Raw genomic sequence first — 19,617 nt, 5'->3', positions numbered from 1 at the left:
ATTATTCTTATCTGAAATTGAAGCAATTATACTTCACACAAACATAAGAAAATTAATCAGCTGATGTGACTGTGGGAATTACAATTAAAAACATTTATTTAATTGTCTAGTATCTTATCCTCAGTGAATGGTTATTGTGCAGTTGGAGATCTGAGACTCGTCGTCTTTTCCTCTGAATTCATCTTCACTCTAATTCTGATGACTTTACTGGTATTTGAGCCATGTGAGTACAAAAATAACTTTATAATTAAAATACAATTAGATTAGATTCATTACATTCGCTTCATATGTTTTAGCATCTCTCTTATTTGTTCAAGGGATCTTCATTCAAAAATATGACGCATATAAGACCAATCATCGTCTGTCTTTAGGTCGTGACACTTACAGGAAATAAATGATCAATTTTGTATCTTGATTTGATTCATGAATCCCACACATGGACTATAACTTGTTTATTGGTTGCAGCTGCTGTTTGACTGAACTGAGAGAGTCAAACACACTCAAGCTTCAGTTTGATTCACTGAGAGCTGCTCACAGTTTACACTAATGAATTAGAGAATAACACTATATTACTCATTCACAATCATTTTAATATTATTTGTTGTGGTCTTTAAAGACATGGAGATGATTCTATTGTTTTTACGATAATTATTACTCATGACCTCATTCATCTAGACCTCTAAACACTCACGCCATGCATGCTCAGATAAAGAACACACCATTAAATTCATTCAGATGTCTAGACCATATATTCGAAGCTCTAGGTGAGTTAATGATGTTTTATTTTATTTTTGCCTAGTTAAATTCACGACACATCTGTTAGACATAGACTGATGTGTTTTGCTAAATCTGATCAGCATGTAAATAATCCTGTAAATCTTGTTTCCTTCACTGTTTCTAAACTCACAGTGATCAAAACATGCCTGCCGTCACACCAGGTTAGTGCCATATTTACTGAATTGTCCTGCAAAATCTTTAGGTGTATTCAGTCATTTTATCTTGTATCTTTGGCCAATGTGATATTATACTTTATACTGACATATCAATGTGGATAACAAAACAAAATTTCCTTCAGCTTTTAAAAATGAAGAATGAAGAAGTTGTGTTTTGAATGAGAGGAGATGATGCTTCATACACTATAGAGTGTGTAGTGTGTAGTACATAATTTGAAATACAGCTATTGACCTCTTGTCCTGTAATAATGAGCTGATGATGTAAATCAGGTGTGTTAGATAAGTGAGACATGGCATCTTAAAATGTTCAGTGCTGAAGACTCAGGGTACGTTTACACGACAACGGTGTACTAAAAACTGTTATGCGTACAGATGACAATGTTGTCAAAACGATCCCCGTTCATCCGTGAAGTTGACTAAAAACTCATTAGTTGGCGATGTCATTAAGAAAAACTGTGCGCCGACTGAAAACGTAATACACATACGCTTGACATTGTCGTTTTCTCAAATTCGCATTTTTATTTATTTACATGATACGATAATGGTATCGTTTTCAAAAACTTGAACTTTCAAAACCCGTTTTTAAAATGTTTCATTTTCAGGCCCCAAAACTCAGCCAAAACGCCAAAACAAACAGCCAAAATGCATAGGCCTACAAAGTTTTCTGTGTTTAGAAAACGGTGTAGTGTAAACGACCCCTGATCCAGGACCAGGGCTGAGAAAAACTGCTGTAGATGATGTTGAAATTACATTTTAAAATGTCTCATCCTGATCCCAGAATGCAGACGAATCTCCAGCCAATGGATCAAACCAGAATACAGCAGAATCATGTGAAATGAGTCCGCTTTAATCAATGGAATTACAAATCTAATCAACAATGAGAGAAAAGGCCTATTTATTCAAAAACACTTGAGTGTTCGCTGAAATGTATGTGTGCAATATAAAGCCCCGTTCACACCGCCAGCGACAAAGCGACATGATCCCATTCATTTCAATGGAGGGCTGGCGACTTCCGGTGACATACGCGTCAGAATGTGGGTCACTTGACACGCGACTAAAGTTCAGAAATTTTAACTTTATGCAAATGAGAAGCGAATTTAGCGAGCAACAACCAATAGGAGGGACTGTCAGTGGAGCTATTGTCACCGTCTCGCACAGGCAAGACAGGACAGAGTTCTGGAGCGATTTCACTGTTTTATATGATTTATCTGTAACCACAGCATACATGGATAGTTCATGTGTTGTAATTTTAAGATGCAAGTTTAGCAAATTCGAATGACGTTTTATTCGAATTTTCGAATCTAGTCAATGATTTAATCCACTGAACACTGCTGTGGTAATATAAAAACACTCTCCAACAGCATAATGTTACTTTTAATTATGTTAAGCCTAATTCCTAGTCAAATTAGAATGATATCTTAGTTTTATATATCACTTGTGATTGTATTTTCTATAGGCTAGATATGGCTGACGTGCGGTCTACTAATAACATTACAGCGACAGTGTGAACGGGGCTTAAGGGGTGTAACTATTCCGTGTCACAATATACTGCAATACATAAATGCAACACTATGTATCGTGGATAGTGACAATATGTATTTTGTATAGTTCACCCAAAATGAAAATTACTGTGTGAGAAAAAATTAGATTTATTGTCAGTGCTACATTAAACTACTATTTATGATGTTGAATATAATGTAGGCTATAATAATTCAATGGGGGAATATTTGTGGTTCTTGATAATGTCAAATGCCTTACGTTACCAGTAAAAAGTGGCCTACATTATTATAAATATATCTAGCCAATGAAAGAGTGCAAGCATATTCCTCTAAAATAATTCTGTTTTCAGCTTCAGAGTCATTCATGTTTTTATCCTGGTGTCACTATTGTCTTGTGCATTATTTATCAACAGTTATCAACACCAATTCCAAGCCTATTCATTTATATGCACAATGTAATATCAAATTTAGCATTTTAATCAACAGAATAATAAATAAACAGCCCGGTCTCACCCCAAAACGTCACATACTGACGCGTCTTGACCATACGGCAACATACGACGAAAAGGGTCCCCCTAAAACGTCCATATGAGACGAAGACATAAGCGCACCAGCAGCGCCTCTTAGCGGTACCCTAACGCATACCTAAACCTACCCATAACCCGAATCGTCACATATGGACGTTTTAGGGGTACCCTTTTCGTCCTATGTTGCCGTATGGTCAAGACGCGTCAGTATGTGACGTTTGGGGGTGAGACTGTGTTAAAATAAACAGTTCATTTTTTGTTAACCTTTCATCATATGTCTTAGAGTATCGCAATAATATTGTATAATCATGACATGAGGGTATTGTTACACCACTAGTGCATTAATAACGATTTAAGATCTTATTCTAAGAATTATTATTATTATTATTATATAAAAAAAATATGCATGGTGTACTTGGCGTGTCATACAGTAGCACATTTTCATTACCAGCTGTCACTGAATACTGGTTAGCATGAAAGCTCATTTTACGACATGCCTCTCACAGGTTCTGCGCTAATGGAAATGTTGCCAAAATGTTTTTTATATATATTTACAGTATATTGCCAAAAGTTTTGGGACGCCTGCATTTACATGCACATTTTAAGAAATTTAATGACATCTCATTCTTAATCCATTTAACCCTTGTATGGTGTTCGGGTCTGTTGGACCCGTTTTCATTTTTTATCAAAAGAAAAATGATACAATTAATTATTTTTTCAAACTAAGACTCATTGGCCTTGGCTCATTTTCTGTGAGGAATATATATCAGAACACATTTTTAATGAAAACACACTGTACACCCCCCCCCCCCCCCCCCCCTACACATTCATATTATACACAGGATGTTCAGGTCCACTGGACCTGGGGCTAATAAAAGTGTGGAAATTGTAGGTCCTGTGTACCTTTACTCTGTCCTCCTCCTGTCAGGGCCTGTGTGTTAGTGTGTGTATGTTCTTGTATATGGTTTATGAGGACACAAATGTGTATAATGCTAGGGTATTACAACGTAAACATGGTTTATGACGACATCTGTGTCCTCATACTGGAATATGATGTAAAATGTATCATTAAAACCTGTTGTCTCACCACAAGAGAACAGGGGCCTCATTTATAAAGCTTGCGTACGCACAAAACGGGGCTGAAAACATGCGTACGACAGTTCCTGCGCAAAAGGTGGGATTTATAAAGAAAAACTTGACGTGAAAATATGCGCACCTACACGCAAACTCTGACCCATGCGTACGCACATTTTGGAGACGGAGCAGTTTGGCGACACCGATGGTGAGTTAGAGTTAAATGTCTTTTTGGTCACTTTTAGAATTTAGAATTAAAATTAAACATAATACATAAAGATATAATTTCACTCACCAAGCCTGTCACTTGAAGCAAATATCCATTCCTTCTTAAATGTCCGCGCCAGCGTCAGCGAGCGCGTTGGTAATTTAGTGAAACTGACGCAGTTTAAATAAATAAAATAATGATTTAAACTATGTTTTACTTCTGATATAAACATTTAGATTAAATATGGCATTCAAATTATGGAGTTAAACACTTAAACATGAAATCATACTGAAAAGTTACAACATTTTTTTATATTCAATCAATAGAAATATTTGTTGTGGATGCGATGCTTTTGAACACTTTTCCTCTGGCATGCTGTGTTTTAATGTTTTAACCACAGAGATAATTGCTTATCATGATAATACCAGATTGTCTCAGAAAATAGTTTCGTGCAAATAATGCCCAAGGCCTATCTGTTTCCATTAAAAATATAAATCAATTAAAAATACAATTCGGCAAGTGGAAAAGACTTTCTCTGAAATGTATTTTACACTATTTGATTTATGTAGGCTATTCAAAAACAAGGCAAGGATAGACAACTACTTGATTTGTATTAATGTAATGTTTCTTGTACCGTTTATATCATTTGCATATGATTATTCATCCACGTGATAACGTTTAAGTTATCACGTGGATGAATAATCATATGCAAATGATATGTAGATGAGGATCTGCATAGTAAAACTAGGCGTTGTAAGCTCCATATATGGTTATTTCGGGGAGGAGACGCATGTACGCACAATCTTCCGCTGACTGGGATTTATAAAGTGAATTCTGCGCAGGTTCTGGCGTACGCACGGTTTTATAAGTCTGAATATTTTTTTGCGTACGCCATTTTTGGCTTTTGTGCGTACGTACACTTTTAGTAAGGTTCCTATGCACAGTTTTATAAATGAGGCCCCTGGTCTGGTAGACCATAAAATTCTACACGTAGCAAAACACGGAAAGTTAATCTAGCAGTCAACACACCTAAAGGACATTGACTCAAGGATATCAGTTGCTGCCACCTCCTGACTCACCTAAAATACAATAGTGAATTGCTGAGACTCTCTTACAGAGTTTAGCTCCAACCCTAATCAAACACACCCGGGGGCTGTTCCATAAAAGCCGCTTAGAAAAGCGGGGATTAAACTCCAAAACCGGACTTGAATGAGCCTAACAAATGAGTTGGGGCTAAAGTGGTTCCATAAAAGGTAATTGAAGCTCACGCAATCTCACTAATTTGATCCAGGTTTATCTAGTCTAGATAATTGCGTGGGCACGCGTTTCTGAAGCAGCCCTAGAGGTCGATCGTGGATCAAATCGATCCACCATCAAACAGCGTATATTTTGTGCTGTTTTATGCGTTTGTGACATGTTTTTCCCCCCCCTTAGTTCAAAACGGACATTTTACAGTTATATTCTCCATCTGTAAATGTTAGAAAGTCATGCAAATGTATCCATTTTGCTGCTAATTTTCATATTGAACGAGCGCTGCTGCGCGCATGCGCGCCAAATAGGAGCGCAATAATTCTGACTAAAATATACATTTTGCTTGGAAAATTAATATGCGATATTTTATAACACTACAAATATCTTCTAATTATAATAATTTATCTTTAGGATGTTGGATAAGTTGCACTGAACTTCTAGCGAACAGAAGTACTTCAGTGAAGTAGCTTCAGGGAAGTTTATTTTAAGAAACTAAATATATAAAGATACAAAATATAGTTTTGGGTAGGACCTATGCTATTTAATAAAGATGATGTATACTTATTTAGAATGCTGAGAATTACAGCTTTTAATGCAATATTTTTTTTGCAAATCAAGAATCCCCAGTTTTAAATGAGTAGATTTAGTTTCTAAAGTACATTATGGAGAGGATAACATTAAATTAAGAGCAAATGTATACATTTTGAAAAGATATGTGCAACTCTAAAATCAAAGAATATTCCATAAAATAAAGGAATATATATTATTAACTACATTTTTATATAACACTCCCTGCCTTTTATTTCTAGTAATTTATTTTATTTATTTACTTATTTAATATTGAATATTTGATATTCAAATAATATTACTTGAATAACTATTAGGAATTATATGTCATTATAAGAGTTTGATATAAATATGTTAATGTTAAATTTTTATTACTATTTATTTATTGTTTTTTGTCTTTTCCCCCCTTAAATCATATGTAAAAGTGTCTATGAACTTTTTGGTTATTGTTCTATTCATGTGTGTTTTTAGGCTATGTGTTGGTGGGTATTATTACAAAAGAAAAAAAGTAGAAGGAAAAATAAGGAATATTTATTGGGGGAAAATATGATGTCTTTAAAGGAACTGTCAATTTGTATAATTGTGTTAAATGTGTTTGAATTGAAAGACATAATAAAGTACATCTTACAGTTAAAATTTATACTCTGTTTTTGTAATTATTTATTTTTAATTTTGTGATTTTAACTTCTGCTTTACAAAGCTTTTTTCAGATTGTGTTCTAATGTTCTTCTAATCATAAACATGTACTACAGCTGCCAAACAAAACCAGAGAGAAATGTATTCATAAATCTTTAAAACAATCTAATTAAATCTTGGGCACAAAACATTCAGCCTGTAAAAAAAAGAAAACCTGTAGTATATCATTGTAGCCTTATTTAAGTTGATTTTCTGTATACTGTGTATTTATTTTTGGACTAATAGTGGTTAATAAAGTCCAATAATGGTATGAGAGAGTGTCAGTGGTAATATCATTGTGTTCCTATTGGTCAGTGTTAGAGGATCTGTGTAACAACTGAGGCTTAGCCTGACAGTTAGCCTGCCCTGGACCAGGCTAGTTTCCCAGCATAAGTTGCCGGGTAACTGAGTTTGAACTTTTTTAAGTTTGATTTATGAAACCGAATCTACCAAAAATAAGCCCGACTAACCGAAATAAGCCTGGCTTATACTCTAATCTTGGTTTATGGAACAGCCCCCCGAACAATCAATTCAATTCACGTTTATTTGTATATTGCTTTTCACAATACACATAGTTTCAAAGTAGCTTTACAGAAAGTGCATGAGGCCATATTACAAGTGTTCTGTTATCAGAGGTAACTGTCTAAGTTAAGTATTTCAGAAATGTACAAATACAAAGTCACAGTTAGCTAAAAAAAAAAAATAATAATTTAAACAATGTAATAATTTAATGCAGACACAATGAGCTCATTGAAGTAATGAATAGTTGTTTGTTAACAAATGAGAATAATCAAGGTCTTCATGATTACTGCAACGTTACAGGTACACAACAAAATCCCAAGTGTTAAATCGACACTGCTCAGAGTACATATTGTCCCAATCTACATTGTTAAAAGTTAATGAGATAATTAAGTGATTAATTAAGTGATGATTGAGCATTAGTGATGAACACCTACTGGTAACAAGCAGAATCACTGAAGGAAAGAGAAACACAAGAATTACAACTGACTTAGATGAAACAAACTGAAGATAAAAGACATTCAATCTCTCAAGATCTCAGCAGAGAAGGATTAAACAACTCCACAAACAGCATTACCAGCTTCTATTTCAATCTAATATAGAAAGTAAAGGTTCAACAGCCCAACGAATGCCTAGTTCACACTACACAACTTTAAACGTTGGCAGGTGTAAATTTTCTGCAACAGCGGGTTACACACTGTACGAGCTGACAACAACTTTGTCACCCAACAGGCATGTGCGGTATAAAATTTTCATGCTGTGATTAATTGATTGAGCTTTTATCACAGTATACGGTATTATCAAACTATTTTAATTGCACAAGAGAAACAGCTTAAAAAGATAAACAAACTTCAGTGTAGACCACTTAGTAACTTTAATAACTTTTTAAATAACAAAAAGTACCTCAACTCTAAACATATGCTCATCATTGGTGATACCCAGAATGCACTGCGACATGCTTTAAATATGTCACCATTGAGATTCACAGACTGATTCTTGATGTCTGTCTTTAAAAAAAACTTTTTTATTGTATAAGAACAATTTTTAAGAAATCATTTGGATGACATAGTGAATGTTAAATTATACTGTTCAAGGACAGCACTGCTATAACCAGTAAAGTAGTGATGGGCAAATTAAGCTTTGGTGAAGCACTAAACCACTTAGAGTGTTCTGCTCCTGAAGGACCCCCAACACTGCACATGGGTTAATGAGCTGATGAGTTGAATCAGGTGTGTTTGATTAGGGAGACAAAGGAGCAGGGTTGAAGAACTGACTTAGAATAATTGTTTTGAAAATGGGTTCATCATTCGAAGCTGTAGTAACAGCGACCTCGCCTGGTGAAGTGCCAAGGCTGCATCTAAATGATCCCGGCTAGATAGTGGACAGGGGGGTTTAAGACGAGTGAAATTTAGTCCGCGCACCTACAGTGATTCTGCTTGTTAACATCAGGTGTCTTATAATGCTCAGTCATCACTTCTGAGAACTGCGTTTCCAGGCAGTTTGATTGAAGTTTCCAATCTGTGAGGTAGTGGATGGTGAAGCTGATGTATGGATGACCACTTCCTCCACTGCTGGTCCATATAGGTCAGTAGTTGCTGCATACCATTTTCCCTGCATGGGCTATGCGCTTACCAACATCCTCTTTTAGACTGTTGTACATTTTGGGTAATTCTGTCTTAGAGAAAAACTTTACTTTGTAAAGTGGAACTGTCGTCTTCATCAGTTTCAGAAATCCTGGTTTTGCTACTGTGTAAATTGGGATCATGTCCTTAGCAATACAATATGCTATGGCATGATTGATTTCCTTGGCCCGATGAGATGAGGGTCCATATGAAGCCTGACGCTGGAATGCCTCTTTGACTGTTGGCTGAACGATGGCTTCAGCTGAAGATGAACCAGCACTGCTACTGTAGATGCATGGCCACACTGTAAAATAGGGAAGAAAAATATTACTTCATACCTCTGATCATTTAAATAAAAGATGCTGTTCAGACAGAGAATCCAGGCAAAGTAATGCTAACTGAAAATTTGTGTTTTTTTTTTTGTTTGTTCGATTAAAAATAACACTAATAACACTTCCATAACACATTTTTCTGTGGTGTGACAAACTCAGAACACATACTTAATTTAGACTTTACAGGCACTTTAATTTAAAAACAGATCAAACATTTTAGTTTTTATTTCAATTATAGGTGTAGTAATTTGTAAAAAAGATTGAGTTAAATTCTGAACTTACCAACAAGAAATAAATTTAATTGGTGGTGGTTAATGAGGGATATATATATCAATAAATGGGAGGGTATTATTGTCAAAGGCGGAAGGTATATCTAGATATACATCTTTATCATTAGATGTGCCTCCTAAAGTGATTAAGGAATTAGATAAGATACTTTATGAATTCATATGGAGAAAAAAGCCACATTATTTAAAAAAGGAGGTAACAACACCAAAGAGCAAGGGGGACATGAGGTCTTAAATTATAGTACACTTAATGACACTTTCAAAATTAAATGGGTGATAGAGTTTGGATGGATATTTGTTATCATATACTGAATTTCTACAAAAATGTTAATTACCAGTTAAACCAAGAGAGTTTGCTATTGTTCTTGACGCGATTCCAAAGTGTGATGTTACTCTTAAAAAACGCTGATTCAGTGGAAATCAACATGGACAATCTTTGTGGTAAAATTTTCATTTATGTTGATGTTTTAAAACAAAAATGTATCAATAATAAAGAATGCTCTGTGTCTTTTCCTGCAGCAAGATTCCTTTGGTCTTCTTTATTTGGTGATATCTCTTGGGTGAAAGTATGGAAAGGAAGTGTCTTACAAAATTCTTCACAGAATTTATCCTGCTAAGCATGATTTGGAAAGATTTAAGCCTAATATGTCATATACGTGAATTTTGTGCACTAGAAAAATAAATATTTTTGCATCTGTTTTTACTCAAGATTATTTTGGAAAGATTTAGAAACCTTTATGAATAGAAAACTGAAGTGTATGATGATGGAAATTTGTTTTTGATGTGCCTTTTTGTTCTCAGAATGACAATTTGGAATGTAAAGAACAACGTATTATACAGTTATTTAATTTATTGGGAAAATTCCATATAAAAAGAAGTGGGCTCAAGGTAAAAACCAAATTTTGCACATTTTATAAAGATTAAAAAACCTTTTAGAACAAACTAAAAACAAAACAAGCAATGAAAACATGTAAAGCCCTGAAAGCACTGGATTTTATGTAAATACATCTTGTTCTTGTGGTATTAAAAATAAAAAATATATATAAAAAACTTGACTTTGGCTATATTTTTTTTCACGCATTTAATAAATAAATAAAAATATATATAAAATACACCAAACCACTGATTCGAAACAAAATATACATACATTTTTTTTTTTTTTTTTTGCAGTAGGCTATATGATTCATGTATTCACAGATCGCCGCCTCCCAGCGGTGAATCAGTGTTTCGAAAGCGCCCACGTGACTCTGTCACTAAACTCCCACCGTAGAAGCATGCGTAGAACAGAAGCTCTCTCGGTTCTCCTGCTGCTCACGACGTTCACTCTCAGCGAAATGGATATTCCAGTTGACGAAGAATTGATGAAAAACTGCAAGTACACACTGAAAAGGATTTGAAAGAGTTTATGCCGTTATTTTACCATGGTTTTGTTTGGAGAGATGAAATGTCGATTTCACGTTTACTTCCTTAATATGACGAAGTTTCGAATTTTGATTTATGTGTGATTTAAATTTATTATTTTGATGTTATAGATAGATTATGTTGTTGATTTTGGATAAATTCATTGTGTTTGAGTTAAAATATATTATGATGTTATTCTCTATAATTGTTAAAGCTACACTGTGTAACTTTTTTTTTTTACTCATTAATATATATTTACTTCTTTCAAGTAATAAAGTATTCTCTTAAGTTTATAATCTGCCATTGAAAGTACATACGGGTGAGGGGTTCGAATGCCGGTCGCCATGTTGCCCCTCCATCTTGAAACTACATTAGCCAAAGAGGGACATACCTGTAAATTCAAGCTTCGCCTTTTGCGTTTTTCACTCAGTGACACCGTGACGAATGCGAGGGGGAGATTACTCGCGAGCTCGCGATCGAGTGCCGGCAGATTTGAAAGATAGTGTGGTGTGTGTGTGTGTGTGTGTGTGTGTGTGTGTGTGTGTGTGTGTGTGTGTGTGTGTGTGTGTGTGTGTGCGTACTCACATTTGAAAGAGAGAATTAAAACGTCAACGCGACAGACAAATCAGCAAGACCATAGTCAATATTGGAGTAACTTTTCCCAGATGGAAAGAGCTCATGAGGAGAAAAGATTTTAAAACGGACGCCGAGGTTGCCTGCTTTCTTCTCGACAGGTAATTCAGCCTGTTGTAATTAATTTGTGTAAATTCGAAGTTTTATAGTTGCTTGTCTAACCATAGCATGGTTGTGCATAACGCCAGAACGACCTCTACGTTAGTATAACTTCATCCTCGCGTCAATGGTGAAAAAGTATTGTTTACCTTGTAACATAAATCTGTGCTGCGACGGATCACAGGTGATGAATAGTTTTAAAGGCGCAATTTTTTAAGATATATATATAAAAAAGGACACTGTAAATTTTAGTTATTTTTAATTGCTTTTACTTTGTACACATTGTAACGTTAGCCTAATCTGATTATGCTGGGATAGCCGATTCCAAGGGTGACGTTTACCTCCTGACATCTGTCCTGTAGTTTTATTCATTTTAGACGTATTGTTTATTATTGTCATGGACGAAGTGATAACTGGAAGCCATGTTAATATTGGAATAATACGGCCACCGTAGGAGTTTAAACGCCCTCGGAATTGAGAGGAACAGAAACTAATTTTCACTGGGTAGTCATATACAATTTCACCGCTAGATGGGGGTAAAAATCACACAGTGTAGCTTTAATGATTTAAATTTCCGAGCATAGCACTTCACTAGATCCGCAGAGGATGAGCTGGACTAGGTCAATTAGCCATTATTTGTATTATCTGTATAAAAAATTAAGCCTATTATTTAAGGGGTAAAGTGTTTTAATCACTGAATATTAATAAATAGTTTGCATATCAATTGTCACTTTTTAAATGTTTTCTCAACTTGAAACCATTGTAGAGTCTTTTTTTTAAACCCCACAGAAATCATTTGCTAATAACTTTAGCCAATATTTAAAAACATCAGTAAATACATAACAGATCACTAGAACCGCACTGCACATGGACAACATTAAAAATTGCTTGACAGGAAAAAATTGGAAAACAGACTTGGAATTAATTTTTATAGACGGTTGTGAATCAATTGGCCGTTTTTGGACGGCTTTAATTATTTATTTTAATGTATTTTTTTTCTCCTGCTGTTAACAGTGACACTGAACTCTCCTGACACTGACATTCAGGCTCCTCAACCAGCTGTGGCCGCCATCAGCAACGGCATGTACAATATTCATCATTAATCTTATCAATTACTAACCTCATCTTGCATTTCACTGCACACAAGCACATCAGGGTTTTCAATTGTCTGATCATTTCAGTGAGCATAAGAAAGATTAATATTGACTTGGAGATGATACAACTTTTAATCCTTCAAAATGTTGAACCATCACAGGGAATCTCTCTGCATCTGTGCCGCTGTTAATGCCCAGCATGAAGAAGTCCTGGCATGAGGACATCACTCAGGACCTGAGGAATCACCTAGTGCACAAACTGTGAGTTGGTTTCTCAAAACCAAGAATGCAAAGAACGGACTTGTGTTCTTGGGGAGAACGCTCTTGCTAGTTGTTCTTGGAAGAATGAACTCACAAGGTGACGAGCACACAGAACGCTGCTGACAGTTTGAGACGATGTGTTCTTGCTGGTATTGCCCAATAATACCCCCCGCACAGACGGCCGGTTGGCTCACTAGCTAATTTAACACCCGCAGGCGCTTATGGAGATTATCACTTCCGAAAACGTTTTAGCACATTTTCGATTCGCCATAAATTTTCGTAAAAATGCCAATATTTGAAATCTACACAGTTGATTTCTTGCATCAAATGTTCTCTGAAGTGAATTTAGTGATGAAATAGCGTACGAAATTGTAGAAAAACGACTTACTGTATTGACCTGCCTCTCCTTCCTCGAATGCCAAAATGAATGCTGGGATATTTCTGCCGTCAAGTTCACACGAGTTACCAACCGATGCATCCTCGGTAAAATGGGCGTGTCAAGAACACTTCCGGGATTTTTTACCGTTCTTTCCAAAATGTAAACTTGTGTATTGAGACAGTATTGGGCCACAAAAGATGACGTTTCACAAGAACACAAGTACAGACAAGAACACAGATTGAGAAAGGCCCTGTGAGTCCAAAAGGAACCATCTCTCATCATGCTGTCATCATAATGGGTGTATTTGGTTGTTTTTGAGCTATTTTTAGCCCCTGTAAAGAATGCTTCTCCTGCAGTGTTCAAGCCATAATCCCGGCCCCAGACCCAGCAGTGCTGCTGGACAGACGCTTGGTGAACTTGGTCACTTACGCATGTGAAGTGGAAGGGAACGTCTATGAGTATGCCAACAGCAGGGTAAGGATTTAAACTTTAAATTCAATTCACATGTATTTGTATAGCGCTTTTTACAATACACATCGTTTTAAAGCAGCTTTACAGAAAATGCACATTACATTTTAGAGTGATCTGAGTCATGTATTTCAGAAATGTACATCACTGTTAGCTAAAAATGTATTAAAGGGGTGGTTGATTATGATTTCACTTTTCTAACTTTAGTTAGTGTGTAATGTTGCTGTTTGAGCATAAACAACATCTGCAAAGTTACAACGCTCAAAGTTCAAAGCAAAGGAAGATATTTGCTTTTAAAGAAATTGCTTTTTAAGGACTACAACAAACGGCTGGTAGCGACTACAGGACATTCCTCCCTGGTTGGTGACATCACTAACCCTAAAATTGACATAAACCCCGTCCCCGGGAACGCAATATATAGATTATCATGACAGAATATGCTACTCAATGACTAGAAAACAACTACACATAAGCTACATAAATTCATCAACTAACCATTCAGAAATGTCCTGTTGCTTCTACATGTTGTCACTTCTTCTTGAGTCTCTCCATCTTTGTCGACTCCGGTTTGAACATAAAAGGCTAAAAGTTTTAGAAATTTTCAGTGAATGTCTGTGAGGTAAAAAGACACAAGCTTTTGAAGCTCCGCCCTCTGTGCCGGGAGCAGCAGCTCATTTGCATTTAAAGGGACAGACACAAAAACGGAGCGTTTTTGCTCATCAATTTTGACAATTTACATTCTATATAACAATATCTGTGGGGTATTTTGAGCTAAAACTTCACATACACCCTAGGGGACATCAAATACTTATTTTACATCTTGTGAAAAGGGCATTATACCACCACTTTAATTTAAACAATGTAATAATTTAAGGCAGAAACAATGAGCTCATTGAAGTAATGAATAAAAGATCAGTTAAGCACACAGGAACTAAACTAAGAAACTAAGAAAATGTATTTACTTTTGAATGTGTAGCAAAAAAGTAGGCAAGCTTTGGGACATACTACTTCATCTTTATCGGACGGATCTGTCGCGTGCATCCTGTCACGTAAACTGCCCTGTCAATCATCTTGTCACAGTTAAAATCCTCTATTAAAGCTACACTGTGTAACTTTTTTTAGTTAATTCTTAGCAAAAAACACTTAGTTCTTTCAAAAATATATGTGCTCATTAATATATATTTACTTCTTTCAAGTAATAAAGTATTCTCTTAAGTTTATAATCTGCCATTGAAAGTACATACGGGTGAGGGGTTCGAATGCTGGTCGCCATGTTGCCCCTCCATCTTGAAACTACATTAGCCAAAGAGGGACATACCTGTAAATTCAAGCTTCGCCTTTTGCGTTTTTCACTCAGTGACACCGTGACGAATGCGAGGGGGAGATTACTCGCGAGCTCGCGAGTGCCGGCAGATTTGAAAGATAGTGTGGTGTGTGTGTGTGTGTGTGTGTGTGTGTGTGTGTGTGTGTGTGTGCGTACTCACATTTGAAAGAGAGAATTAAAACGTCAACGCGACAGACAAATCAGCAAGACCATAGTCAATATTGGAGTAACTTTTCCCAGATGGAAAGAGCTCATGAGGAGAAAAGATTTTAAAACGGACGCCGAGGTTGCCTGCTTTCTTCTCGACAGGTAATTCAGCCTGTTGTAATTAATTTGTGTAAATTCGAAGTTTTATAGTTGCTTGTCTAACCATAGCATGGTTGTGCATAACGCCAGAACGACCTCTACGTTAGTATAACTTCATCCTCGCGTCAATGGTGAAAAATTATTGTTTACCTTGTAACATAAATCTGTGCTGCGACGGATCACAGGTGATGAATAGTTTTAAAGGCGCAATTTTTTAAGATATATATATAAAAAAGGACACTGTAAATTTTAGTTATTTTTAATTGCTTTTACTTTGTACACATTGTAACGTTAGCCTAATCTGATTATGCTGGGATAGCCGATTCGGGTGACGTTTACCTCCTGACATCTGTCCTGTAGTTTTATTCATTTTAGACGTATTGTTTATTATTGTCATGGACGAAGTGATAACTGGAAGCCATGTTAATATTGGAATAATACGGCCACCGTAGGAGTTTAAACGCCCTCGGAATTGAGAGGAACAGAAACTAATTTTCACTGGGTAGTCATATACAATTTCACCGCTAGATGGGGGTAAAAATCACACAGTGTAGCTTTAAATCTAATTTAATTTCCTACCGTTTCGGAGAGAAATGTAGTAGCACGTTCATCTGCCAGTGGGTCTTTCATGGAGACTGTCCTCATGTGTTTGCAATTTGAATATAATAATGCATTTAAAAGTTGGTGCGCTTCACCAACGGACGTCACTCAAATGCCTCTGGGCACAATTGGATAGACCTAAAACCAATCAGAGCGATCGTCATCGTGTAAAGCCCGCCTCAACGTTTCTGATTGGTGCCGCGATTTCGACGGCTTGGAAATGGACTTGAATGAGCTCTTTGCCAGACTACTTGCAGAGCAAATCTAAATTTGCCGGAAGTTGTCTGGGTTTTCCCAGGCTTGCTTGTTTATTGAGAATGCAGGACAACCAGCTAGTAATACATTACAGTAATCTAGTCTAGAGGTCATGAATGCATGAACTAACTTTTCTGCATCAGAAACAGATAAAGTTAGCATGTTCCGGAGCTTAGCAATGTTGCTAAGGTGGAAGAAGGCTGTTGGAACATGAAATATGATTCTTGTGTTCAGGATGAGTATTACCACTTGGTTGCTGAGAAGATCTACAAGATCCAGAAGGAGCTGGAGGAGAAGAGAAGGACAAACTGTCAAAGCCGGCCATGAGCACTCAGGATCCTTAACAGCCTGTGCCCGGTTGCATAAAGCACCTTAAGTGTTACTTAAGGGTTTCTTTAAGTGAAACTTCATAAACACTTAGAATTTCCCTTAAATGCTGTTTTTTCACTTAAATAATCCCTTAAAAAGCGTTAAGTGTTGCATAAAACCCATTAACGGTAATTTCCCTAAGTATAACTTAAGGTTTGGAAATCGTAACCTTAAGAGTAACGCGGACAAAAATAAGACGACATGGCTGAATTTATGGAACCAGCTGACGATCATTATGTGCCAAGAAGAATTTTTAGGGATAGGGAGAACCCTTTGGACCATCTTAGCGATGAAAAATTGTTGTAAGAATACCGATTTGATCGACGCAATATTTGCGCAATATACATCGCTAACAAACTAGAGAGCGACCTTGACCATGTCACACATCGCAACCACTCTTTACCTGCGGTGTTACAACTGCTTATAGCACTGCGTTTTTTTGCAACTGGGAGTTTTCAGTAGTGGGATATGTTTTACACGTGCATAAATCGGCTACCATTCAATAAATGTAGGCTGTCGTGAAACACTTAAATGTTTCCCTTACCTAAGAGAACCGTTTAAGAGATTATATGCAACACCCTTAAGTTATTCTCTTAGGTAAGGGGAAATCGCCCCTTAAGTATCATAAAAAAACTTAAGGTGCTTTATGTTTTTTTGTGCTTAAGGGAAAAACTTAAGGTGCTTTATGCAACCGGGCACTGGCCTTCACCAGCACGACTCTACGGGATCTAAACAAGCCATTGACAGTCACATTAGATTTGGAACAAATCAATCATGTGACAAGTGGAATGTATATGACATACTGGATCTAATTTGAGTGTATAATGCAGTAATTCTCTGTATTTGTTTGATATAATAACACTTGAAGTGAAATTAAACGGAACTGTGAGAAAGATGCAACTAACGTTAATAAACCCTTCTTTTTTTTACCATCACTTGGTCTCCTGATTCCTCTTTCTGCTTGAGCTGATAGAAAAGCTGTCATGACCAACCACTCCCTCACTTTGGATTTCAAAATGATGGTTTGATGTGATTGAGCAAGAGATCTGGTAAAGTAGCGCAATCTTTGTATTAAACATTATTTTTGTAGTGAATAGACGTCATTCACGTATGTTCATATTTGCAATTATTAATACTTTCTTCTCAACAGAATGAAGCAAAATAAATAAGCAAAATGAATCTAAAAATAAAGACCATCACGCAAAATGTTACATGGATTTTAAAAATACACATTTAAGTATTTATGTTCTGTCATTGAGAGATTTCTTCTCCTTAATGATTTAGTGCAATTGCTGTTTAAAACAAAATTGTTTCTTGAGCACAATAATCAACAAAGCTGACTTTGAGTTGATTATAAATGCTAAACATGCTGTCTCTTTATTTTTTTCATGTTTTTCTTAATGTCATTTTTGTGGAGCTAAAGTAAATTACAGGACATGTTGAGTAGGGGAAAATTACGTTCACTGTAACAAGAGTTTGCCGGTAAAAACTCAAAACGATGTTGATTTGTTTCTTTGAAAATCATCAGTTAGTTCAACTAATAAATTATAGTGTTAAAATACATTAAGTTCACAAAATAGAATTGAAACTACTGAACATTTTCAATGCAGCAAGTCAACGTAAAATTTTGAGATCTGAACTCCAAAATACTGTATATACAGTGTTGAAGATAAACTTATTAAAACGTTAAAAATCAGTAGAATGATGTGACATTGTGTCATTATAATCCTATTATAATCCCATTATAAAAACTATTAAAATAGTTTTCGGGTTACTCCCTTTAAAGATGCTTTTTATTTGTTATATTTATATAGTGATGTTTTCTCACACTGTAAAAAAATTACTGTAGAATTTACAGCAACTTACTGGCAATTTGGGTTGCCAGTAAGCCTGTAAATTTTACAAGAGTACTGTAAATCATAAACTACAATTATACTGTAAAATTATACAGCACACCTGTAAAAGCAGCAAAACAAGAGCAGCTGTGAATTTACAGTTCTTTAATGTAATCTTTACAGTATGTTACTGTTATTAATAATGTACTGAATTAAAACCTGAGATAACTCACTTCATTTGAGGAAATTGATTGGTCAATTGCCATTAAATATTTACTAGAAACATCAATTTAACTAAATCCTACTAGTGATCATCATCACACATGAATGAGTTGAAGAACATAAAAATGTCATCAATGCTTTAGCAACTACACAGTCACTGCCTTTAAATAAAGCAACATGCAGCATAACATCAGTGTTTCTCTGCTCAACCCTTTAAATCCTAACAGATCATTAAAACAGTAACATATCTCCACTATAGCATTATGTGCAAAAACACATTAAAATCGTCAAAGCAAATCACAGAATTGTACTTTTTTGTTTAGTAAATTTGACAGTGAGATTTTACTGTGAACGACTAACTTAAGCATTTATTAAGAACTGGTTTATCTGGATTAGATGCAGTTCCACAAATATGGAAGAAATTTAAACATGTTTCAACAGCTTGTCTTCACACATCTGATCAATGCTCGACCAGCACTCTGACCATCCCGAGATTTGATCATAATTTCATATGAATATGGACCTGCTTATGTTCATTTTTGTGGCTGTTATTCCAGTTTGTTTCCGATGCACTTTGTTTTTCTCTCTTTAAGCTGAAAAAAAGCACAAAATCATTTATGTCCAATTTAAATGTACAATATCAGTCAAAGGTTTGGACACAATTGACTTAATGTTGATCTTCATGACCTTAAAATCTTTCTCTAAAAGTTTCTGCTGAAATGCTTGAAATGAGTTTTTTCTCTATGGACTTTTAATTGATGCTTTGGTTTAAATGTATTTGAATGATAGTAAAGGAAAAGCATCAAGTGTCCAGCCACATGTTCCTCCTTCAATAAAATCAATACAAACATGTGAAA

General features: G+C 35.6%; 1 protein-coding gene across 1 annotated transcript; it reads left to right on the top strand.

The window, feature by feature from the left end:
* Window positions 1-10,786: 10,786 nt before the first annotated feature.
* Window positions 10,787-17,637, top strand: LOC308687675 (histone acetyltransferase p300-like). Its single transcript, XM_081360382.1, has 5 exons — window positions 10,787-10,885; window positions 12,662-12,727; window positions 12,903-13,002; window positions 13,738-13,855; window positions 16,569-17,637. Exons 1-5 carry the CDS (start codon window positions 10,789-10,791, stop codon window positions 16,659-16,661), a joined length of 474 nt encoding a protein of 157 aa, XP_081216508.1. The 5' UTR covers window positions 10,787-10,788; the 3' UTR covers window positions 16,662-17,637.
* The last annotated feature ends 1,980 nt before the right edge of the window (window positions 17,638-19,617 follow it).

This window comes from Scardinius erythrophthalmus, assembly GCF_964197995.2.
Source record: "Scardinius erythrophthalmus genome assembly, chromosome: 1".
NCBI lineage: Eukaryota > Metazoa > Chordata > Actinopteri > Cypriniformes > Leuciscidae > Scardinius > Scardinius erythrophthalmus.
The sequence above is the reverse complement of the archived record's forward strand: the minus strand, read 5'-3'. Positions and strand labels throughout refer to the sequence as shown.